This window comes from Pogonomyrmex barbatus, unplaced genomic scaffold, assembly GCF_055798465.1.
Source record: "Pogonomyrmex barbatus isolate J1 unplaced genomic scaffold, ASM5579846v1 scaffold10, whole genome shotgun sequence".
In the NCBI taxonomy this organism is placed as follows: domain Eukaryota; kingdom Metazoa; phylum Arthropoda; class Insecta; order Hymenoptera; family Formicidae; genus Pogonomyrmex; species Pogonomyrmex barbatus.
The window spans coordinates 6,746,974-6,771,144 of record NW_028297099.1 but is presented as its reverse complement, the minus strand read 5'-3'; the positions used below and the strand labels follow the sequence as shown (position 1 = coordinate 6,771,144).

Below are 24,171 nucleotides of genomic sequence, written 5' to 3'. Positions count from 1 at the left end.
TATTTATTAATGTTGAAACTATTGTAATATTATAAAATATTAATTATAAACACATACAGATGTGCTTCTTACTGTATAATTGTAAGAGATCTCAATAGATAAGAATGTAATTCATATACAAACAATAATGGTTCAAAACGTATATATTCGCTTTTCTGTAATTAATACATTAATATTAGTACATTAATATTATCAAATGCATCATTGTCGATGAGAAACTAACACGATGAAAAGTTCAATTAAATACGATAATTGATTTAAGAGGCCGCACGTTGTAATTATATGAAAAATTGCAAGCAATTGTGATCGGAGTAAATGTAAAAATTTATTCTTTCATTTTTTTTAACAAATTAACAATGTCCTCTATCTTGTACGCGTTTTCTAGGAGCCGCGCGCAAAATATCATCCACTCGCAGTATCATTTCCGCTGCCTCGGCCGCACTCACGAGAACTTGCCTCTTCACTACCCAAGATTCGGTGATTCCCAATTGCTTCATACAGCCAATTTTGCCCAATTCCATGTCTGTAAAATTAGAGATTGAATTTAATCTGACATTTCTAGTATATGAAAACATCCAATTTTATCATATATAAAAATATATGTAATAACGTAGAAACTCGCCTAATCCCATAGTGTTGCCGCCGGAATTATGAGCGGCTCTCAACTCGCTAACTAACTGCGCTGAGTCATAACCAGCATTATCAGCGATTACAGTCGGCAGTTGTTGCAACGCACGTGCAAATGCTTCCATCGCAACCGCCTCTTTACCCGGCGTAGCTGCGGCTGCTCGCATAACAGCGCAGGCCATGATCATTTCACTACAACCACCACCATAAACTATTCTGGATTCGCGTACTGTAGCAGCTAAAACACAGAGTGCATCATGTAGCGATCTTTCGGCTTCATCAATAATCTGCTGTGTCGCGCCTCGGATAACAACGGTACATGCTTCACCCAATGGCACTCCAGAGAATCTTAGAAGTATATCTTCTCCTATCATAACCTGAAACAATACAGTTAAGAATAAAGAGAGAATGTGGCTCCGAGAGAGAGCGGCTAATTTTTAGTCACTTCTCATCCCACGTACATCTATTTACGAGAGATTCGAAATTGAAGAGTTGAAGCTTGAGACTAAAGAAAAAAATGGTAATCCATTTTGGAAAAAAACATTCTACATAAAAAATTGTAAAAATAAATCCTAAATTTACCTGTTCAATAAGATCGCATTTTCCCAGCTTGACTAAATCGGGATTGTCAAAAGTACTGACAATCTCACCACCAGTAACGAGCGCTAATCTCTCGATACCGTCAAAGTCAGCATGCTCAATAGCCATAATTCCAGCATCGGCAAATAATTGTTCTGGATAATTGTATATCAATTGCCTATTGATAAAGACGTTGCATCCATGCTTCAAGATTTTGTCAACTTTATCCTGAAGATCACAAAAATCTATTATACACTAATTTACAAATATGCTAAAATCTGGAGATTTTATTACCTTCATTTTTTCTTTTTCTGCAGATTCCAGTTCTGCTATCTTTGCCATTGAGTCAACGCGAACTCTGGAGCCAAATACCTGCGAGTAAAAATATATATATATATATATATATATATATATATATATATATATATTAAATATATATATTAAATATATATATTAAATATATATAAATATATATATTAAACTTTAATATATATATTAAATTTATTACATAATTAAAAAAAATCTGTATTTACAACAGAAGACATACAAACCTTGATTTTGTCCATGTCCATAGAAGTGTTAGCAATGAGTATATGCGCATCAGAAACTTTCTGTGGTTGATGAACACCAGGTTTTTTATCTAATAAAAATCCTTCATCCAAAAAGGAATCAGCAAGTGTTGCACCACGTTTCTTTATAACTTGAATTGCAGACAGATTGCCAGAACCTTTCAAACGCAATACTGCATCAACCGCAAGCTTGCTGAAATGTTCCTTGTGCTGGGATAAGATTTTGGAACTTAGAGTTGTACGTGCGATGTTCAATAAATCCTCTCGGAAACAATCGGGATCTGCAGAGTTGTCTGTGGCTGCATTTTTCAGAGCTTCAGTCGCTACATTTGTAGCATTTCTCCAACCACTAATAATGGTCTGTGGATGAATCTTTTGATTTTCAATCAACTTCTCTGCTTCTCGTAAAAGCTCTGCAGCTACAAAAAAAGGAAGTCACAAATACCATTAAAAACTAATTCAAAATAATTCGAAAAATATTCAAGTAAAAAGTAATATATTTACCAAAAACTGTAACCGAAGTAGTACCATCGCCAACTTCGTCGTCTTGAACGCGAGACATATCAACCAAAATCTTGGCAGCGGGATTGTCAACACCAACACTCTTAAGAATAGTAGCGCCATCATTGGTGACAAGCACTTGTCCCGCAGACCTACCATGAGATACAAGTATCTTGTCCATGCCCTTGGGACCGAGAGTTGATTTCACTAAGTCTCCAATGGCTATGACTCCAACAAATGAGCTCAATCTGGCAATCTCAGCCTTTTCCTCTCCAGCCTCACTTTTGAGGATCCGCAGTGGATTTAAAGAAACCTATCAATCAAAATACGACTTAATCATTCTCTCATGAAACAATTAATTTTTCATTTTATGATATAAAATGCAATCGGCCTCGAGAAATAACGACCGTTCGCGATTACATTAGAAATCAATCTACGAGTTAGGATAAGTCTCAGGTTCTACGAAAGGTAATCAAGATTGTTTATCGTTATTTGTCACGCAATTTGTTTCTTCATTACGATCTTAATGACACGTGCGATATTTGTCATGCTTCCGGAATCGGGATTTCGACTACCAGAAAAAATCATCGACATTTACTGTAATTGCAACATAGGCGATCACGGGAGATAATGGATGGCGATAATTACCATTGCGAATCTACGCGATATTTCTTCGAAAAATCCCAAAAATTGAACCGAAAACGAAGATTCTTGACGCAACTCGATGATGGACGTTCGCGACTCGGGCCAATTCAGGCGGTTACCGCTACGCCATGCATGACTTTCGAGTGCGTGCATTTCCATGGAGCGATCGGTTTTCTTTTTGTTCTGCTTGTTCATGATTCGTCATTTTTGGACGTAGACATGAAAGAGCGAATTAGGAAGTCAGACGAAAGAGATCACTATGCACACGAACCAATCAGGATGAGCTTTGAGAAACAATCGTCTCGATCATAAAATGCGAGACTCGCTTCAACGCGTCGTCATTTCGGATTTTTATTTCCTTTTAAGGCTTGATTTGAACGTTCATTCGATTTGATTTCAATGAATAATGAAATATGAATATATATAAAATTTCAAATTATAATATGGAAAATAAATAAAAAAGACCTAATATATTAGAAAATTACGATTATATATTACAGTCCTATTACAGTTTTGTATTATTTATTAGTTATAAATTATTTGTATAACGTCGATTTTGCATTTCACGATTAATGAGGTATTTTTTATTTAATATCTCTATATAATATATTATATAACACCCATTATTTCCATCACTGCAGTATCGAATGACCTAAAAAATATAAATAATTATTTACATCGCTTTTTACATATAAGCATATATATGTAGATTAACTTACTTAGATTTAATCTCATCGCCTGGAATGTAAAACGGATTGCAAACAGCATTGGAGTATGCAGCATGGAGCTTCTTAAAAATCTGATAATAGATTAAGTATTAGTGCAGCATTAATTACAAATATCATATAACAAACTATCAAGATTTTATATATAAGAAAAAAATTACCATTTTTATTTCATTATCTCTTAAAGATACATTGGACGATTGTAATACCACGACAAATTTAATCTTTGTGTTCGTAGCATAACCATATCTGAAAATGGAAATGTTCAAATAGATTGGAATATATATATATATATATATATATATAAAATTTACATGTTACATAAAGCAATATCTGTGATATATACATTTTGTATTCTTCAGTTGCAAATAACAAGCCTAAATACAAGTCACGTATATCAACTGTCATTTTATTTCCTATATTCAGTTTCTCCTCTATAATATCAATTGACGTGTGCACCTTGTAATGAAACTGCAGTCCAGCATTTTCATCCGCACATTGATATATTTTGATAAACTTTGGAGAATTCTGCAAAATGTTTCATCAATTAATAATAATTCAATTTTCACAGCTCTCAAACTCTGAAGAAAATTCAATTAATTTCACAATTAAAATTTATTAAAATTTATTATTTAATAATTTAGCGATTTAACAATTGTTAAAGATTTAACAATTGGCTAAATAAAAGTTATTTGATAATTAAGCTTAATAAGTTAAAATAGAAGATTGAAGATTTCATAATTAACTAATTCAATTAATTTAATAAATCATGTGCTCGAAAACAAATTCTTATATCTAATTGTACATCGTAACCTCTAAAAATTCAAAAACACCGTGTATACTTGCATCTTTGCCAATAACAGCTACGCAAGCGGCCATTTTAGGAGATTCTACAAAAAATACAGAAAGAAGCTCGTTATAACACACCAAGCATTTTTTGCTGATGTGTATTTTTACGCAGAGAACGATTACGAGCGATCAAAACACGAATGTCTCATAGTCAGTAATGCTACTAGGTTAGACTGACACTATTGTGCCATACATACAGTTGCTCAAATAAAGAGAAATGCTATCTAGAGAAATAATTTACTTGTGATAAAAAGTACAAGATGTGTTAGTATATGTACATTGGACATACAATATTTCTAATTTACAATTACACATTAATTAATCTATTTATACAAGGCACATGATGAAACAGTAATTTAATATAGTATTATTAAACATCTGTGCACAGTTGTGCTATGTGAACTTTCCCTTTGTCACTGGTCATAGTATCGTCTCTTCAAAGTTCTGTATTTGCGCAACATATACAAAGCTTCCAGCTCCTTTATCACAAAATTACCATGACCTATCATTTTATCTATCTTCTCAGGATCGGTTTCTGTTTTATTCTTATCGAAAACTGTCCTTAGCTTGGTTCTAAAATACTGATATCCCTTTGGATAGTCCCGGCCCATGTACAATAGCTAGGACAAGTAAGACAATAGTAAGACAAGTGCCAAATTGTGTTAGGAATTTATAAGAAAACATATGTTAATTATGTAACATATATGTTAACATATGTAAATTATGTAAGAAGTAATGAGAAATGTATGCCTCTTGAACTTATTCATATCTTAACAAATATATAATAATAAATATATAAAAAGCTAGATTAATATTATATGTTGAATATGCATGTTTATGACATTTTACCGTTTTATACAGATGAATAACTTTAGTGCGTTGTGACATGACACATAATAAATCTCTGTCTAGCTGTTAAAACTATCTTGGATACGAGTTTCGCAAGTTAATTGACAAAATGATAATCATTATCATGATTATCTGAGATTGTTTCTATTGACGACCAATTGGCAACAGATGATGAAAGTCAAAAAGTTCAATGTAAATCGCATTTTACAGAGATAAAGTTTGTTCATAGTTAGACACATATTGCTTATTTTTCTTTCTTTTTTTCCTGACATTATTATATTATATTATAAATCTGTTCGTTTTGAAGCTGCACTTCTTATACAATTCTTCTTTTTTTTCTTTTTTTCGTGTTGAAAAAAAAAAAGATGAACCGTACAAGAAGTTAAAAAGAATAAGCCTTTTACTATTGTAAAATTTTTTAATACGATTGATTTATAAATTCAGATTTACGTTTAATTAAAAATAATTAAAATAAAATAAAATAAAATAATTAAAAATTCAGATTACGTTTTTTTTAAAATGTTTCCTCCGAGGAAAATTTCACTATGATATAATATATGTCACGTATATTATACATTTCAATAAATTTTCCTGGAGAGGACATTTTGGAATGTAGCCTAGAGTGATTTCAGTGAGGAACTAAAAGCAAAAACCAATAGCTGCTTTCTCTGCTGAATGTAGCCAATCATTAAATTATCTTATAACTAACGTGAAGCTACTTTTTTGCTGAACAGCCAGCGATATCGGTTGCGTTCCGATATTCACTACCAGTACTGAAAATATATAGTTCAGGTCACGTATATTATAAATTTTCAGTACTGGCAGTGAATATCGGAACGCAGTCTAAATATCGTGTATGCCAATTTCATTTGAAAATTTTCCGAACACAAACAGATAACAATGTGATTCGGTATATTCTAGTCGTATTCAGTTATACTGTTGTGCTAATAAAAAGCGAGATTTCGCTGCGTTGTAATTGAGGTAAATTTTGATAATTATAGATATAGGTATTCTTATTATTTTGACATTTTTATAATTTTTCCTTTGAAATAATTAATTAGACTTTATTTTCCACAAAATCAAATATCGTAATGACATTGTCTCGAATGACATTGTTACAAATTAATAAAGTGAATGTTGCGAACTGCTCCCTTTCTAAGATATTTGAAAGTTATGTTTTTTTTTGTATAACAGTTTCTCTGACACGTTTCTAGTTTTTATTTTTGCGAGGTAATTTTATAAATATATAATTTTATATATATATTTTTAATATATATTATATATATATATTGTATAATATTGTATAATATTATATAATATAATATATAATATATTATATATAATATTTTATATATATAATATATTATATAATATATATTTTATAAATATATAATTTTATATTTGCATAAAGATATATTATTTTTATATTTAATATTTGTTTTATGTAAGTAATTTTGTCAGATACAACTTTTTTTCGATAAACATTTAATTATATTAACGATATTTAATGATATTCCATTATTGTAACAATATATATCTCAGTTTCTTTGTATAAAAAAATGCAATAATGCATACATTAATTTCCACCAATTTCCATGAGATTTATCAATCAATTTAATTTAACTAAAACTTTTCGATATTCACTGCCGCTATTGAAAGTTTATAATATATACGATATGAACAATTTTTAGTATTGGCAGCGAATATAGGAATATAGCGTAGGTCAGCCATGTTATCAAAATGCTGATAAGTACCTAGATATATATTTATCCATGTGATTTACATTGCAGAGACACAAAGATGTCAAACTTTAGGAATAGTATACTTGTAATAATTTGTGGTAAGTTATTTGTGAATAGTTTTTTTATTTATTCTATATTTATTCTCCCTGGCATTTTCTATATGTAATATTTTTTAATTTATAGGAATATGTTGCACAGCAGCACTTCCCAAAGAAATCTTGACAGCGCCAACATTTAGCAAAACTTATACAGTAAAAGGAACATTATATATACCATATGCTGAAATTCGAGAACCTTTCTATGCCTGGTATAATGGCAACAGTGGATCTAGCAGGATCGATTACTATGGAGGTATGCCGAAATAAAAACATTCTATTTATTCGTCTATTTTTAATTTAGATTGTTAAATATAGTATAATACAGTATAGGAATAATATATAAATCTGTTTCTTTGTTTAATAGGCATGGTTAAAACATTCCAATTGGCTAACAAAGGAAAATATGGAGCCAGCATAAAATTAGCGCCTATTACTACAGAGACTGTTAGCAATGAAGAAACATGTCTTCAAGTGAATGGTACTAATGATTTTAAAATACAACCTCAGACGATTGTTCCAGATACATCTGAAATGGAGGTAAATGAGATTATAACTGACAGTGATTTCATAACTAGTATAATTGGGAAAGGATAATTCTATATAAAAGAATACATTAAAATGTAGAATAAACTTTTGTATACAAAATTTTGTTCTCAAGGTAAATAATTTTAAATATTCATCTGGTATGTAAACATTTAATTATTGTTTGGATTCAGTTGACTTCATTATATTGTTTTTATATATATATTTTTTTTTAAATAAATATTTATATTTATGTTTACATTTATATATTTATAAACATTGTCACAGAGAATAACAAAACTGTTTTGTATCAGTTTTGCTAGTTTATCTTGTAATCTTTATTCCTTTATCATCACAGTAATGAAAAATATGTGGATATGATTCTTATGTAGGTATGGTAATGATATTTCTGCAATTACTGCCAAGATCGATCCTAACTATTATTGTGATGAATCAACCAATTATATAATCAGATATAGTTGAATGCACACAAGATGAATGCAAAAAGATTGTTTTTCTTGGAAATAAAGAATGTATAAAATATATTTTTTTTATATTTCATGTGAAAAAATTTTATTCTACATTTTTAATTTCACAAGACTCAGTCTCTTTAATTATACCATTGTTATGAAATATTTCTTTGTCTAATAATAATTTATATGTTTTATACAAATATATATGCAAATATATTTAATGAAATCTACATACATATATAGTGTATTGGAGAGGAAATGATCAATGGATTATTGTGTGAAAAATGGCGACTTGTACAAGAGATTGGGGAAAAAACGAATAAGTATACTCTCTGGATACGTTATAAGGTAAGAAAATTTATATCTGTGTAAAATAAATGAAATCTGCAGTATCCAAAAAAAAATTATCTTTACAGAAATCACCATCTCTACCAAGAGCTAAGGAGCCTATTCCTGTGAGATATGAAATGAGAGGATTTAATAGTTTGCTAGGTTCACATTACGATCATTATTACATAGAATATGATTGGTATTCCTTTGACAAACCTTCTGATGATGTCTTTAAAATCATAGAAGGTACGTAAAATCAATATACATTTTCCCGCTGATTAATTCTAGTATTTTTATATCGAAATCGTAGTTATGAAGAAAATTATTTGCAGATATTAAGTGCGTAAGTTTCCCGGGCCCAGGTGAAAATCATATATATACATTTAATCCAATGCGTGAATTCATTCATAATTATGAAGATCATTTACATGTAGCATTTGACAAATTCAAAAAAACTCACAACAAAAATTATAAAAATGATTTGGATAACATGTATCGTAAAGACATATTTAGACAAAATATAAGGTATGCTTTACGTTTATGCTTTACGTATAAGTTATTATATTATTTTTATTCTAAAAATATTTTGGATATTTTATATAAATAATTTTCAGATTTATTCATTCTACAAATCGTGCCAATTTGGGTTATCAATTAGATGTAAATCATCTAGTAGATCGTAGTGATCTGGAATTGAAGGCTTTACGAGGAAAGCAGTATACTCCAGGTTATAATGATGGAGCATCGTTTCCGCATGATATCGAAAAGGAAATCGCAGATGTACCCGACAGTATAGATTGGAGATTATATGGTGCTGTCACACCAGTCAAAGGTTTATAATTTTGATGTTATATGTAATTATATATAACGTGTATGTGTGTGTGTGCGCACGCGCGCGTGCGCGCGTGCGTGCGTGCGTGTGTGTGTGTGGTGTGATAAGTATACATATATATTTATACGTATATAAATATATTTGATTTAAATAGATCAATCTGTTTGCGGTTCTTGTTGGAGTTTTGGTACTACTGGCACGGTAGAAGGTGCATATTATATGAAATATAACAAATTAGTGCGTCTATCTCAACAAGTAAGCAATTCGTAAAAGTATTCAGATTTATCACAAACTTTTGCTATTTAATTGATTATTAGTTTTTATTTTGGTTTTCTTTTTTTTTTTTTTTTGTATAAACTTAAAATACATATACATAATTCTTATACCGCGTAAATGTTACTATACTTATACCGCGCAAATGTGCAAATGATACTAAAATATTGATGTTATAGGCTCTCATTGATTGTTCATGGGGTTTTGGTAATAATGGCTGTGATGGTGGAGAAGATTTCCGTTCATATCAATGGATGATGAAACATGGTGGCTTACCTACTGAAGATGATTATGGTGGTTATTTAGGACAGGTAAATTATTATTATATTTATTAAATATTGATAATGATGATAAATATTGATATTGGTATATAATTTGATTAATATTATTAATTTAATAATGTGCAAGAAAAAAGAATTTCTTTTTTTCTTTCTAGGATGGCTATTGTCATATAAATAATGTAACATTGACAGCTAAAATCACAGGTTTTGTTAATGTCACTCCGCGAAGTGTAGAGGCTTTGAAAATTGCCATTGCCAAACATGGCCCTATTTCTGTTGCTATCGATGCTTCCCACAAAACATTCTCCTTTTATTCTCATGGAATATATTATGATCATGCTTGTGGTAAAATTTTTATCTATAAACTTTTATTTATAATTTTAGAAAAATATTTCATATAAGAGTTTGTTATTCAATAAATAATTGTATTCATGTATACAGGCAACACTGAGGATAAATTAGATCATGCTGTTTTGGCCGTTGGATATGGCACTATGGATGGAAAAGGCTATTGGCTGATAAAGAATTCTTGGTCGAATTACTGGGGCAATGATGGGTACATTCTAATGGCTCAAAAGGATGATAATTGCGGAGTTCTTCTCGCTCCTACATATGTTACTATGTAATTATGATTTTGTTTCTAAAGATTACTTATTTACGCTCTCTAATATTCGCAATAAATAAATATATATTAAAATATAATTGAAAAATGGAGAGGCTACATAAAATACGCATAATTGTTTAGCTACATATTTCATGATAAACAACAAAATGTAATCAATTGTTGAAGATTTACTATAGAAAAATGTGATTATTATAATGAATAAAATAAAACATTTTGTAACTAAAAGAAGCGTCTTATTAAATAATTTTTATTACTATTTCAAAAGGTAAAGACTTAAGAGTAAGATAAAAATATTAATTTTATATCAAACAAAATTATTATTTAAATTTAAAGTACAAATAAAGAACAGCAGAAATAAATTGATTTACGGAATTGAAATAGGCGTATATATATGTAAAACAGAATCTTATAATATCGATTTATTTTCAGAATAGCTGATATTAAATTAGTACCACATATAATTTAACATAGACTTGATGCATAGACAATTTTTTTTACCAAAGGATAAAGTTACTATCACGCTTGCATTTTTCTTTTTTTCTTAGACACAGTTATTACATATTTTCAATTATATTTTTTTAATAGCTTTGTGTTATAACGAATAATACGATATATTCAGAAAATTTTTATAAACTGTTTTTACACATAACGATGTCAACCGTAATTAGCAACTATACTAATTCGTTTCTTCTTTTTTGTTATATTATTTAGTGCATTTTTCCATTTGTCAAATAGCCTTGTACAATTCCAAAATATGTATTATATAATATCTTTACAAATATATAAATACTTCTCCTAGTGCATTTGTCCAGTAAGAATGTTATATGGTGTACCGTATAATTGATATGGATACTTTCAAAATATACATTAATGCTGCTTATAACTATATTTGCGACATAGAAGCTAAAGGAATGTAGAAAAAAGATACACGCGTGGTATGACAAACACAATTATAAAGCATAAACACAATTATAAGGTATAATTAATGGAAATGTATACGGTAAAAAAATTTGTGTTAATTTTAATATACATTGTGTGTGCCGAATTGTTATGTTAATTTAACATAATATAGACGTATGGTAAATTAACAATTAACAATTATGTTAATATTTTAATATGAAATGAATATAATCTTTATTGAAATATGTAATATAGAATTACATTATTTTTGTTGTGAAATTAAAAATGATATTAATTTTTTTTTAGAATTATTTCAATAATTTTAATTTAGTTAAATATTAAAGTCAAGAAAACAATTTAATTTACACAACAAATATACGTTAATAAGTGCATCTTAAACACAAAAATTTTCATCGATACATTTTTTAACACAAAGGATTTATATTTTTTATTCTATAACGTCAGATTAATTTCTTGCAATAAATTGCACGTAGAAATGTCGTGTTATATTGATTGAGCTATAACTATACTTAACAGTTCGAAAAAAATTATGTAAATCCATACAAGTTGCGCAAATATCAATGAAAAAATTGTTATTACAATCTATTGTATAGTGTAAAAATCGTTTGATTTTTGTCATAATTATAAGAAAAAAGAATGCGAACGTACGTAGTGCGTTTAAGTACATGAAAGGTATATTATATGTATACTTTTCACAGATTCCGTTTCTCGATTTATATATATTATCGTATAGTACACGTGACTAAGAGTCAACGCTAGAAAATCGATCGAAAGTTTTATTATACATAAATCTTCTTCGAATTTTCTTCGCTATCGCTAAAAATCTTACTTTCATTCTATATCACTTGCGAGCGAGATGCCCGACCAAACTCATGAATCATTTTAATATCGGCGAATATAACTATGACAATTGCGAAAGTATCAACTCTCCCTTTACGTATATTATACACGATAACGTTATAGGAATAATAAGAGTTCCAGAAAAAAGAGAATGAGGAAATGCATGTGTGTTAATTTGTGTGCTAATGTTTTTTACTAATTGCATAGGAATATGCGCCAGTTTTCCATATGACCAAGACGATACCAAAGACGTTTCCGGCGGAGATTGTTATACTTTTGATTAAAGGAATCCCATTTCTAAGGCAGTATACAGGGCTTGAGTGTCCGAATGACTGTTTATCCTCCAAAAGGGAAAATTGTGCGCCCGCGCTGCCGTTTCCTCATCTGAATCATCACCTATCACCACGTACGTACATCTACGGCCAAATCGGGCAACCACTCTACCGAAACAGCTCTCCTTTCCTGAAACGAGAATGTAACTTTATTATATGAAGAACTTTATTATATGAAGAAACAGTTTTACTGACGCATTTAAAAATTTGACCAAATTCAACTCTGAACATAATTTTGTTGGACTCAAAATATTTTTTAAATGTAGGATGTACAAATTAATTGTTAGAATATCAATTCTTGCAATATTCATCTTGCATAATTATTTTAAAAGTTCAATAAAATCTGACCAAATTTTTAAATATTTTAATAAAGCTATTCTTTTCTCTATACAATTATAAAAATAGTGGAAATGATCAAATATTTCATCTGTTTCGTCTATTTTATATTTTTCTGATTTTAATTGGGCAAACTATAAAGTTGCTCTGTTTGTTACTATCACTATATAACGTGATCGTTTTGTGATTTGATAATTACCAATTTTAGAGGCCGAATATATATTCTCTATGGGAAATATTCCACCGAGGCCGAAAAGCAGAACTTTGGAGAGCGCGGGTACCAGTTGCGTGGTCGTCACCAGAATATTGATACAGTGAGTTCTCTTGTTAATAATGTTCAGACACTTCACTGCTGACGTCAACCAGTTGTCGGTCAACCCCTCGATGTCGGTACGCAGCTGCAGCCATTGCTCGCGTTTGGTCGCACCCAAAAGGCCACCTACGTTGTTTCGATAATTGCAATAGATCTCCTTGATCTTGCGATAACGAAACGCGAGTTTTCTCATCCAGTCGACGCCGCCTCGCACACCGGATGCCAGGCATATACCGTTGTTCGCGGTCGCACACTGAAAGCCGTCGGTCGCGAAGTTGTAGGACGACAGGTCCTGCCCGTTGTCGTCCGACGAAACATCGTCTATGTGTACTTGATCGCAATCCTACGAAGAAGAAGAAAATAATACGTTCAATTTGCATTCGAGCGTATAAATAATTACACACAGTTGTTAGATCGTGTAAAACACATGGTCTCAACATGGTCCATCTAGACATCAGGATTTTTTTTGAATTTCCGAACAGAAGTATTCAGAAAAATATTTTTTCATATTCATACCACAGGTAATGATTGATGAAGTTGTAGTGTTTGTAAAAGTCACATATGCTCAACTTATGGATACATACATATGTCGAACAGGCAATGTTCAGATCAAATATTTCAAATATTATCATGAATTTATGGACAATAATATTAAATAACATTTTTTGAAAGAAAACGCTTCTTGGAAAATGATGGAGAAACATAAAATCATAATCGAGAAAAAATAGTGACCATGTTTCAAGATTTACTGCCATTGAAAATATATGGTCCGTGTCACATATATTACATTTTTAGTATTGAGTAATTGAGTATTGGAACCCAATGTATCAGGTATTATATATAATAATAGTTAAATAATTGCATAAAATAATAATAAAACAATCTTCATAAAAAAATGTTTCCCAAATTTATCTTTTAGAAAAATTATTCCACTTGGTGGTGAACACCGATCCTGAATAAAATTTACATATGCCAGGAAATCACCTCGACGTCATTGAAGAAAAAGTGCGTGTCCGCCAAGTTGAATATCATCTCTTCCATCCTGTACGCCACTTGAGCCAGGTGGGCTGGATCCTTACGGTGCTTCTGGGCGAATTGTCCAGTTAACAAGGAGTGAAACACAACTATGGTTTCGTCGAGATCCCAGATAAATATACGCTCGGGGCCGGCTTCCGTCGTATCCGCGGAACCGATACTATTTCCGCTTCCGCTCTGTCTCCTTCCGCGCCTGCATGGCTTCGTCGCTGCCACTGCAAATTCATTCACACAGATCGCATCGATATTTCTATATACATTATATATACGAATATATTTTTTTCTCCTTATTCTTTAAAAAATCGTCGATTATACATATTATATAAGATTGTGTAATATTACCTTCGATGTTTGCGGTTTCCCTTGCGGTCAGATCGCTCACATCGTGCGTCGTTGGATCCAACGTGAGCGCGGACTTCGTCGAGTCTTCTTATACACAGGAAACGATCGTTAATTGTGATTATTTAATGAACGAAACGTTAAACATATAAATAATTTTTTTCTGAATTGTAAAATGTTTTATACACATGCCGCTTATCTTAGAAGTGATTTAAGTCCAGAGAATTTGAAGTGTCTTGATATCAACGTGTTCTTTAATATCTTTGCTTTTCAAAATTGAGCTTAAATCGTATTTCAATTAAACAACTTGTTTTTACTTTTGTATCACCGCAATAATTCATGCAGACATTATATTATTTTTCAAAGAAATTTTAATTTTACTTGTGAAAAAAAAAAAACAAGAAAGCTTCTAACAGTAGAGAATTACCAGCAAAGTTGATGTTTCCAATATTGAACGAGGTCGGCGGAGCGTGATAACCGGGCACGGAATAATATCCGGGATACTGGAGCGGTACCCTGTCATTTCCGTACAAACTACTGCTGTAAGCGCTATAATCTAATTTCTGTGAAAGAAGAGGAGAAAAAGTCATTCGCAATTCGGAATAGAATTCAATGACGGGACGTGAAATCGTATGTCACATCGTGGCGCGTTCATTCTCACCTGAGAGGCCGACGATATATTTTGTGCCACGTTCGGGAAGGTCGTTGTCCCGCTGTTATAACTGGCATAGGACGGATACTGCGTCATCGAGCTCGACGATGTGTAGGAGCTTAGGTATGAGTTCTGCAAGCTCGATACGTTTTTCGAAGCTGTCGTTGACCCGTAAGCCGGCGAGTTGTAGAGGCTGCGGAAGAATCATGACGAAAAATGAAATTTGTTCAACGATCAAATAAATGCATGAGATTAATTTTATTAAAAAAAAAATTAATTATTTTCTTCAAGAGATTTCTTTCTCGTGTACTTTCGGCAGATAATTTTTTTTCGTCAGTCATGTTTTTTTAAAGTAAAATCGATCGCTGGATTAATGATTTATCTAATAAATTCATGTTTAAATACCTGTTGTAATATTGATTGACGCCGTACACGGATCCGTAATCCGCCTTTTCCATCGAATCCGGATACTCCTGCTCCTTCTCCTCGGCATTCTCATCGATGTAGAGTTCACCACCGGGTACACTATCGTTCTCGGGACAGTCCTGCACCTCATTCTTAACTTCGGTCTCTTGTTTGAAAACGAATAAGTATTCTGTTTATATAAATACTAGCATATGATTTATTTTTATTTAACCGTGATTCACGGAAAAAGTGATTTTGTTTAAATATCTAAAAATTGGAATAGATACAAAAATCTGAAAATAAATTTTATTAATTTTATTAAGTAACAAAGTAACACAACATATTTAAACATGATGATTATACTGTAAAAAATTTTTATATTGCAGCAATCAATTTGATCGTGTTATGCATATAAATATTTTGATGGTTCGACAAAATTTCAGCTCTGCATCTATGATTAATTTTTAAATATTTCAGCAAAATAGCTTTTTTGTGTCAGAATATTATCACTCTTTTAATTATATTTTCCAAAAATGGATGATTGAAAATAAATATGGAAATAATGGAGAAAAATATTGAGATGCAAAACATTTGAACTATCATAATGAAATAGATATAGCAAATGAACACCTACTAATGAACAGCTACTAGTGAACAATTATCAATTTTATTTCAACTTTTATTTTTAAAAGTGTTGCGTAAAGATAATGAAGCTCGATCATTTAAATCTGAGAAGTTATTAAATTTCACGATGGCGATGTATTTATTTAAATAAATATGTAATTGTATAACGTTAAATAAATATATTATTATATAAATATATAATCAACCGACAGCACATTCTACGCCAATGCAGCTGCATCTTCTATCTACCATTGTTTGCGGCGCGAGGATGCTGTACCGAGGCTTCTGTTGAGGAAGACACGTTGCCAGCATTGTCTAAAACCCCTGCTGGTTTCGTCGGATCATTGTCTTCGGTTAACATATCACTCTATCTGTAATAACATAAATCGCTGATTTTAATTTATCTCTCTTTTATTTCTGAGAATGTACATAAAGGAAATTATTACAAAAGAATAAATTCAACAAGATAGGATCGCGATTTATAACTTAAAAAATTCTTAAGTCTCTATATCTTTGTCGGAAAGATTAATTCTGAAATAAAAAAAAAAAGAAAGAAAGAAAGGAGAAAACTTTAATAAAATCGTAAAGCTTATTATCAATAGAAAAATAATGTATAATGTATTATTCTAACGATTTATAATTTAATGATGCATGTGAAGTTGTGACTTTATGCTCCGATATGAGTGAATTTCTGTGATAAAGTATTAATACGCGGTCAAAAAGGAAATTTTCTATGTCTTATATACAACGACAGAATTTTCGTAACCACGCAATGATAAAATATTGCATAATATAAATAATACTGCTTTATTTGAAAAATATATTTTATTTTCTTACTAATACCTTTTTAACAGTTCAATCTTTTTTTTTGATATTTAATGACTTTATCTATTAATGTAAGATTTTTTTTCTGTTCAAATTTTTTTTTATTTTTTGGACTTTTTGATTATATTAATTTAAACGTATAATATAATCAATATAGCAAATTCAAATAAAATAGCAGAATTAAATTAGATTATATCTCTCTAGAGAATATCTCTTTTCGGAAAGAATAATTTTCTTGGTAAATCTAAAAATTTGGTCAGATACAAATCTGAAAGAAAATAATTTTGTTGAATCTGCAAAATTATTTTGTACGACAATTAAATTTATTGCTAGAAGATCAAAAATTTTTGCAATATTATCATCCTGTTTAAATGCTCTACATAATTTTGATGATCTAATAATTTTTAGATAAATTTTAGATTTGTGAAAACTTAAGCTTAATGATAATACTGTAAAAACTTTTGATATTCTAGTACCTTGAACATCCTACATAATTATTTTCAGATCTACATTCAAATTTTCATGTGCTTTACCAAATCTCCCTATCACTTTATTATTGGATGGTATTTATTTTTTGCAAACGTTTTAAAAAGTTTTAATAGTGCCAGCTACCGCGTTAAAGTTTGATGTGTTCGATTGGATGACCAGCTTAAAAGTCGACTACATGCATCGAATAATCGCTCGCGTTAACGCGAGCTCGCATGTGAAGGAAGATCGCACCTGTGAGGTCGCGAGGCAACTCGCCCGTTCACTCGCGTGCGAACTCGATTATTGTCTGCCAATTGCGTGTCGAAGAGGTGGAGTGACCGGGTAGGCGTACACCACGAGGCACCGAAACCAGCCAATGGAGCCTTTTCTCGCGACGCTTTGCGCTATGTATTCTTTATGTTGCCAAGTCACTATCTATATCTGCACTCCGCCCTTGTGCGTGGCGCGTATGTGTCTCCCTACGTGCCCTTCGCGCCCTCGAAGGTGACCTCAAGAGAGACCCGCGAGAGAAGGCTCTCCATTTAAAATAGCCCTGATAAAAGTATAAATTCGACTTTGCACGTGACGACAAATTTTAAGCGATATATGCCTTTAGAAGTGACTGTTTTATTTCAACGAGACTCGGCCAGGATTAATTAGCATTCCTTTGTAATTGTTCGTATCAACGAGGAAATGGAATTGTCGACGAGTGATTAAAAAAAATGTAAATGTTTATTCTTTATGCTAAAAATGACGTCTTTGTTCTTTATTTAGTCTACTTATTTATTACTTCGGTTTATTGCGATAAGCATCATCACATACTTCAAGGGTCGAATTGATAAAGACACCCGACACGAATAGTTGAGTCCAGATTTGACTGAGATGATATTTTTCATAAGAATTTCTTATGTGAGAAAGAGAGATAATCGATATCAAATTTGATTATCGATTTATTAAAAAGGAAAATTTAATTACAGCTTTGAACTGCTATTGCAAGTTAAAACAGCATGTCGTTGGCGATACAAGCAGTTATCTTGAATTTATATATATAAAACTTTAAGAAAAGAAAATTAGATTTGTCTAAAATCCTGCCTTTTAAATAATGCCATTTATTATATTTTGTTCTTGAAACATTTTTTCAACTTATTGATTTGTTAAAAAACAAATGCATATATATTTCGTATCCGAGATTAACAAGTAAGAATGCGTTTCTCGCAACGTTTCTTAAACTAACGTCTGTGCACGAGCGTCCATGCTTTCGAGATTTACAACTTATATGAAGTATATGTATATTATATGAGATTTATATTATATGAGATAAATAATAAGAATGTATGTGTAGATTCGCGTTATCGCAGAAGAAATTGCTATTCATTATATAATATTATTTGTATGTAATTCGCCAACGAGCGTCAAATAGAATGCCTCTGGGGTATTTATTACTTACAAGAATTTACGTGACGAGTAGTAATATCACACTACGAGATCGTAGTTATGTCGTGAAATGAGACCGTGTATCTGCTCAAGAGGTAAAACTGACGAGTGGATGTATGGAGCTTTCACGAGCCGGTGTGAAACAACATTCGATACGTTTTTGTCGGTCCAATAATATGCTTAGTTGTATTGGGTTTAAGACAAAGAGATTTGTCAGGCAAACGTTGCCGACTGTCATTTACCTTGTATGGAAAACACATGTTATGATATTTGAAAGTACCAAAATTATCGAACGGTTAATTTTTCATTACTGTCAACATTTATTATTATTAGTTGACAATGAGCGCGATTAACAATATTGCTTCTAACACTGTTTAATTTTATTTGTGAGAAAAGACACAAATCAATTCGTTAAAAAAAAAGTCAAAAAAAGAGCAAAGCGATAATGATTCGAGCCAGCTTAGCCACTTCGTCGTTTTAAAGAATTTTCATTGTTGTTGACGAATTATTTCTATAAAATTTATTTACATATACATCTGTACGTATTATATAGATACCAAAATATGTAACGGAAAGAAGTAACAGTTAAGAAATAAGATTTTTGTTATCTAATATTAGAAATCTAAGAATTCAACTTGAATCTAATTTAAACAAATTAAAAATTCTAATTTTATGATTTTTACGAAGAAAAATCGATTCTTCGAATTTATGTTAATTAATTAATTTAATTTCTACCAATTATAGATTAAGTTTAAACTCGATTTATAACTTGCTTTTTACCTTTTTGTAGATTTAAGAATTAAAAAAGATAAAGAATAAATTAAACTTAACTTAAACTAAAATAAATATAATAAAATATAATTATAATTAAAAATTAAAATTAATAGACATTGATAAGAATAGAATATTAATATTAGAAGTATCGAGTAGTCCATTTCTGACCATTTATTCTTTCTAAACGAATTTTTTCTCTATCATTAAAGATATCATTTTAAAATTTTCTAAAATGATTATTAATTATTTTTCTGATGATGGAATACCAAAGTTGAGAAATTTTAAAATTCTCTCTCTTCGAAATTAGAAAAAATTCTTAATTTAAAAACATAGAAACGATAAAAGATGATCGTTTGTTCTGACGTTTTCTTCGAAGAATGTTATTGGGATTTATTATATTGAATTCTCTGCTTATTACAGATTTGTTTAATATTATTACGCGGGGCCTAACCAAGGACACAAATTCAATGCCACCCTGTATATCGTTGTGGCTCATCTCGCCGCGGATGCAGGATCGCATATAATGCACAGCGAAGCGAGAGATGAAAAGCACTCCGCTTATCTAAACAAAAGCCTGTGCCGAAGTGTTTATCGCGGGCGAGTTGCTTAGCTTGCTGTCTGGCTGGCTGTCTGTCTGTCAACCGTCAGGGAAAACGAAATGCAGCGAAACAAGAGGAATGCCGCTGCTTACTCGCAAGAACTCTCCTCTCGTCCACCTAATGGCTCGGTTTACGTTGTCGACCGTAGAGAGAGAAAGGGAAAAAGTAAAGCGCCTAAAGACGGCAAGAGAAGTTCATCGAGACAAAAGCTTTTTGTCCGAATCCACCTACAGCCTACGTCGGAGAGGAAGCGAAAGTTTTTCTCTTGGGCGTCCATTGAAAACGTTATTCTTTTGCTTGTTTGCTACGCCTCTCTTCATAATAGAGTCATTATTGCTCGAACGAATTTACTATTAAGCGATACTTCAAGATCTTTCCCTGAAACTTTGTTATCTTAATTAAAAAAAAAAAAATATATATATATATATATATATATATATATATATATATATCTTTTCTAATTAGAGTTTTGTTTCATAATAGCTGAGAATAAAGTTTGCTGTCACTCAGATGAAATGTATCAATTATAAAACGTCACAATCATTAAACGTCATCTGGTTATTTTCTTACGGTATTTTCCGAATTAAATTTCTCGAAAATCATTTATATTATTTGTTTCAAATTTTGTAATCTCTTACTGTAAAGTCACATATTATGTAAAGACAGATATTAGAAATTTTATCACTTTTGTATACGTTATCTAATTCGCACGGACATACCACTTGTAATTTTGTGAAAATATTACGAGTGTAGTTGCTTCGTCGAAATTGTCGTTAACCAACGCGACAGGCTTTTTGGAGAGAACGTATTGTTTGATACTACGCAATGGCCAATTAAAATACATTACTGTCCTAACGAGCCGAATGAGATGCATAAGTTACGCATGCTCAATTGATAATGACGTTTTACGCGTGTGTGCGAACATCCGCGAACAGCCGTTCTTTTTCTCTCTCTCTCTCTCTCTCTCTCTCTCTCTCTCTTTCATCTGTTTAGTAATTTCAGAGAAAAACACGCAGCAAAAATGATATATCAACAGTATAAGACTTAATTGAAAATAATTGTGAAATTCAATTCAATAACAATATTTAAACGTTAATTTGATAAAAATATTCATAAATCAAGATTATTTTTGCACAGGATAATATTCATTTTTATGTATATATATATATATATATATATATATATATGTATTCATTAATATTATTATTGAATTAATAAAATTATTTTAAATTGAATACTGTTTTGATTGATTATTTTTTTCATATATACACGCGGTTTTTTTTTAATTTCTAATATAATTGGCATGAAACTATTATATTTTCTTTATATTTTGCATACGCAAGAAATTGCGAACTGAAAAAGAATATAGTTTTCAAAGGACATTTCTCCATTAAATATATTGGTGAAATATTAATGGAATTTATTCAGAAAAAACAAAAAATAGTAAATAAGACTTTTAAAATTATAAGTTATATATTTATATACGAAAAGAGACGCGATTTTGCTGAAATATCTAAAATTAGCCAAATACAGATCCAAGTATAATTTTGTCGAATCATTAAAATAGTCCAATAATTATGTTGACCGTTTAAATTAGTTGCTAGAAATTTTACAGTATTATTATCATGTTTAAACGCCCTACATAATTATTTTGATGATTTAGCAAAATCATTTTCAGATCTGTATTTAGCTAAATTTGTAAATATTTCTCAACAAAACTGTTCTTTTCGTGTATAGATTTAATTATAAATTTGGAATGATAATATGTTAATACTATATTAACATAATATTCCGCGATCTTCGATTATTGCGATAAGAGATAACATTTATCAAAAAGTTATTTGAACAAATTAATTTTACTCGTCCAAGAATAGATAACGAGCTTCATAGCCTTGATTCTTTTTTAACAATTAACAATGCCAATTAAATCTATAGAAAATCTATACAAATATAGTAGTAATGACTTATTGTTCTGGCTAATTACGATTTACGTATACACGTGAAATAGCATAAATATAAATAATATATTTTAACATTATCCCTCGAATAACATTTCCAAATTTTATCCTATTTCTATCTATTTTATTAAACTTTATTAATTTCAGGAAGATCTCTCTCTCCTACCTCTCTCTAAACAACTGACTGTTTATGTTTAGCGATCTTAACATGATCTGACATAATGACACAAATCCTAAGATTCGGTACACGAATATATACTAATTGTAAAAACCGAAGAGATTTCCATGCAAGAATATAGAAAAAAAATCTCGGTGATAAATCCAATCGAATAACATCGATCAGAACCCTTACGTTCCGTCGCTGGCCCCAGACTCGAGACAGAGCGCTCCGACGAACGTTCAAGGATGCCGTCGGCGATTCCCTCCTGACAACAGCATCGTTGTCCCGGGGGTGCGTAACGCGTGCGTACGTACGTACGTACGTACGTGCTGTGCGATGCGTATGTCGTGCGCGGCTACTACGTGCGTGCGCGCGTAAATGCGTCGTGTCGGGATCCACGCATCTACCCGGTCTATCTCCTCCTCGCCCCCGGGGGATTCACTTTCCTCGCACCTTCCGGAATCGCGGGAGCATCGTTGCGTTAATACGCGCCCGTCGACATCACACCACCCTGCGTTACGTTACGCGTGCGTTACGTTTCGCGCACCGCCCGGCACACAGCACACATGCACATCGAGTGACCACCGTCGGCGTGGCGCGGCGCGACGCGACGCGGCACGACGTCGTCGTCGGGGAGAGACAAGCCGAGGAAAGAGAGAGAGAGAAAAAAAAGGGGAGACCGATCGGAGATTCACGTTGCTCCGGTCGAGCCGCGCGCGATGAGAAGTGGAGGACGGCTCCCGCGCGGATCTCCTCCGCAGGACCACCGCTCCGCCTGTTCGCGCGAGGGATGCGGAGAGTCCTTGGAGAGTCCTGGCCAACCGTGCCAACTCGGGGCCGCCGATCACCGCCGATCACCGCCGCTCGCCCGCACGGAGAGACTCGCGCGCGTTCAATTTTCCCGGTTTTACGTTTCGTCTCCCCTATGATGGGGGAAAAAATCCCTTTCCCGGCGCGGATCTCACTCACGATGGACTCGCTACCATTGTTTCCCCGGCGTGTCGTGTTGAGGTATATCGGCGGGCCCTCTCGCCGTGTGTGTGCGATACGCCGCGGCCTGTGGAGTTCTGAGCATGCGAAATGTCGCCTGCCACCCCCGCCCGATGGTCACGTGGTCGTTCGGCTCGTTCGGCTCCTCTCCGTCGCACCTTTCCTCCCTCCTATACTCCCTCTCTCTCTCTCTCTCTCTCTCTCTCTCTCTCTCTCTCTCTCTCTCTCTCTCTCTCTCGTTCTTGCTCTCGTCGTCCCGTCCCGCCTCGTCTCGTCTCATCGTCTCTCTTTGTTCCATGCTCTCGCGGTGCTCTCTCGTCCTTTAACCTCCGCTTCCCTGCCTTCCCTGTCTTTATCCTTCTTTCGCTGTTTTCTTTCTCTCTTTTTTCTTTCCCTCCAAAACTGCCGCGTATTACCCGTATGAATTACACGCATGCCGAAAAAATTTGCCTCAAGATGAAAAATTATATTTCCTTCTCTGTCTGATATTAATTATTCGCTATCTTTCCTTCTTATCTTTTTGCATTTTATTATTTTTTTTCTGAGAGTGAGCGTGTAATAATGCGCATTTGCGCTCAATAGTGTATATCTATCTGTTTAAGTTAGTAATAAATTCCTTCTCACTCACGCATTCCCCTTTGCCATC

General features: G+C 32.2%; 5 protein-coding genes across 11 annotated transcripts; 1 reads left to right on the top strand and 4 right to left on the bottom strand.

Annotated features, from left to right (window-relative positions):
• Window positions 1-125: 125 nt before the first annotated feature.
• Window positions 126-3,131, bottom strand: CCT2 (chaperonin containing TCP1 subunit 2). Its single transcript, XM_011642855.3, has 7 exons — window positions 2,925-3,131; window positions 2,280-2,589; window positions 1,758-2,194; window positions 1,501-1,578; window positions 1,210-1,434; window positions 623-1,004; window positions 126-523 (listed from the first exon to the last, which is right to left on the bottom strand). Exons 1-7 carry the CDS (start codon window positions 3,114-3,116, stop codon window positions 351-353), a joined length of 1,797 nt encoding a protein of 598 aa, XP_011641157.3. The 5' UTR covers window positions 3,117-3,131; the 3' UTR covers window positions 126-350.
• Window positions 3,132-3,392: 261 nt separating this feature from the next.
• LOC105429705 (trafficking protein particle complex subunit 2-like protein) lies at window positions 3,393-4,634 on the bottom strand. 3 transcript variants are annotated; one of them, XM_011642850.3, is made up of 5 exons: window positions 4,493-4,634; window positions 3,993-4,174; window positions 3,808-3,895; window positions 3,641-3,720; window positions 3,393-3,573 (listed from the first exon to the last, which is right to left on the bottom strand). In XM_011642850.3, exons 1-5 carry the CDS (start codon window positions 4,523-4,525, stop codon window positions 3,531-3,533), a joined length of 426 nt encoding a protein of 141 aa, XP_011641152.1. In that variant the 5' UTR covers window positions 4,526-4,634; the 3' UTR covers window positions 3,393-3,530. The 3 variants fall into 3 exon arrangements, with proteins under 3 accessions (XP_011641152.1, XP_088926736.1, XP_088926735.1); XM_089070610.1 differs by having other exon boundaries at window positions 4,489-4,622; XM_089070609.1 differs by having other exon boundaries at window positions 4,460-4,566.
• Window positions 4,635-4,716: 82 nt separating this feature from the next.
• osi (electron transfer flavoprotein regulatory factor orsai) lies at window positions 4,717-5,519 on the bottom strand. The gene is made up of 2 exons (XM_089070611.1): window positions 5,345-5,519; window positions 4,717-5,115 (listed from the first exon to the last, which is right to left on the bottom strand). The coding sequence occupies exons 1-2, from the start codon at window positions 5,381-5,383 to the stop codon at window positions 4,909-4,911; spliced, it is 246 nt and encodes an 81-aa protein (XP_088926737.1). The 5' UTR covers window positions 5,384-5,519; the 3' UTR covers window positions 4,717-4,908.
• Window positions 5,520-6,130: 611 nt separating this feature from the next.
• On the top strand, window positions 6,131-10,748 carry 26-29-p (C1 family peptidase 26-29-p). The gene is made up of 12 exons (XM_011642849.3): window positions 6,131-6,325; window positions 7,135-7,184; window positions 7,270-7,437; window positions 7,549-7,721; window positions 8,423-8,527; window positions 8,596-8,755; window positions 8,842-9,034; window positions 9,124-9,341; window positions 9,496-9,596; window positions 9,794-9,925; window positions 10,051-10,240; window positions 10,337-10,748. The coding sequence occupies exons 2-12, from the start codon at window positions 7,145-7,147 to the stop codon at window positions 10,519-10,521; spliced, it is 1,665 nt and encodes a 554-aa protein (XP_011641151.1). The 5' UTR covers window positions 6,131-6,325; window positions 7,135-7,144; the 3' UTR covers window positions 10,522-10,748.
• Window positions 10,749-10,924: 176 nt separating this feature from the next.
• Window positions 10,925-23,605, bottom strand: eya (eya transcriptional coactivator and phosphatase 2). Of its 5 annotated transcripts, none has more exons than XM_011642847.3 (9): window positions 22,728-23,605; window positions 16,567-16,688; window positions 15,694-15,859; window positions 15,298-15,481; window positions 15,064-15,199; window positions 14,640-14,726; window positions 14,247-14,512; window positions 13,149-13,605; window positions 10,925-12,743 (listed from the first exon to the last, which is right to left on the bottom strand). In XM_011642847.3, the coding sequence occupies exons 2-9, from the start codon at window positions 16,676-16,678 to the stop codon at window positions 12,562-12,564; spliced, it is 1,590 nt and encodes a 529-aa protein (XP_011641149.1). In that variant the 5' UTR covers window positions 16,679-16,688; window positions 22,728-23,605; the 3' UTR covers window positions 10,925-12,561. The 5 variants fall into 5 exon arrangements, with proteins under 5 accessions (XP_011641149.1, XP_088926732.1, XP_088926731.1 ...); XM_089070606.1 differs by having other exon boundaries at window positions 14,640-14,723; window positions 22,728-23,604; XM_089070605.1 differs by lacking the exon at window positions 22,728-23,605 and adding an exon at window positions 21,137-21,155.
• Window positions 23,606-24,171: the final 566 nt, after the last annotated feature.

Excerpts from the sequence above, each read along its gene's own strand:
- eya (XM_011642847.3), bottom strand. The coding sequence starts at position 16,678 with ATGTTAACCGAAGACAATGATCCGACGAAACCAGCAGGGGTTTTAGAC. Across the intron at positions 14,513-14,639 it reads GGAAACCGCAAACATCGAAG|TGGCAGCGACGAAGCCATGC; the intron begins GTAATATTACAC and ends ATGAATTTGCAG. Across the intron at positions 12,744-13,148 it reads ATATTCGGCCTCTAAAATTG|GAAAGGAGAGCTGTTTCGGT; the intron begins GTAATTATCAAA and ends TTCTCGTTTCAG.
- CCT2 (XM_011642855.3), bottom strand. The coding sequence starts at position 3,116 with ATGAACAAGCAGAACAAAAAGAAAACCGATCGCTCCATGGAAATGCAC. Across the intron at positions 1,579-1,757 it reads TGGACATGGACAAAATCAAG|GTATTTGGCTCCAGAGTTCG; the intron begins GTTTGTATGTCT and ends TTTTACTCGCAG. Across the intron at positions 1,005-1,209 it reads AATGCGATCTTATTGAACAG|GTTATGATAGGAGAAGATAT; the intron begins GTAAATTTAGGA and ends GTATTGTTTCAG.
- LOC105429705 (XM_089070609.1), bottom strand. The coding sequence starts at position 4,525 with ATGGCCGCTTGCGTAGCTGTTATTGGCAAAGATGCAAGTATACACGGT. Across the intron at positions 3,896-3,992 it reads GCAACTGAAGAATACAAAAT|ATATGGTTATGCTACGAACA; the intron begins GTATATATCACA and ends TTCCATTTTCAG. Across the intron at positions 3,574-3,640 it reads GGCGATGAGATTAAATCTAA|GTCATTCGATACTGCAGTGA; the intron begins GTAAGTTAATCT and ends TATATTTTTTAG.
- 26-29-p (XM_011642849.3), top strand. The coding sequence starts at position 7,145 with ATGTCAAACTTTAGGAATAGTATACTTGTAATAATTTGTG. Across the intron at positions 7,722-8,422 it reads CAGATACATCTGAAATGGAG|TGTATTGGAGAGGAAATGAT; the intron begins GTAAATGAGATT and ends ATACATATATAG. Across the intron at positions 9,597-9,793 it reads TAGTGCGTCTATCTCAACAA|GCTCTCATTGATTGTTCATG; the intron begins GTAAGCAATTCG and ends TTGATGTTATAG.
- osi (XM_089070611.1), bottom strand. The coding sequence starts at position 5,383 with ATGTCACAACGCACTAAAGTTATTCATCTGTATAAAACG. Across the intron at positions 5,116-5,344 it reads TTATTCATCTGTATAAAACG|CTATTGTACATGGGCCGGGA; the intron begins GTAAAATGTCAT and ends TACTTGTCCTAG.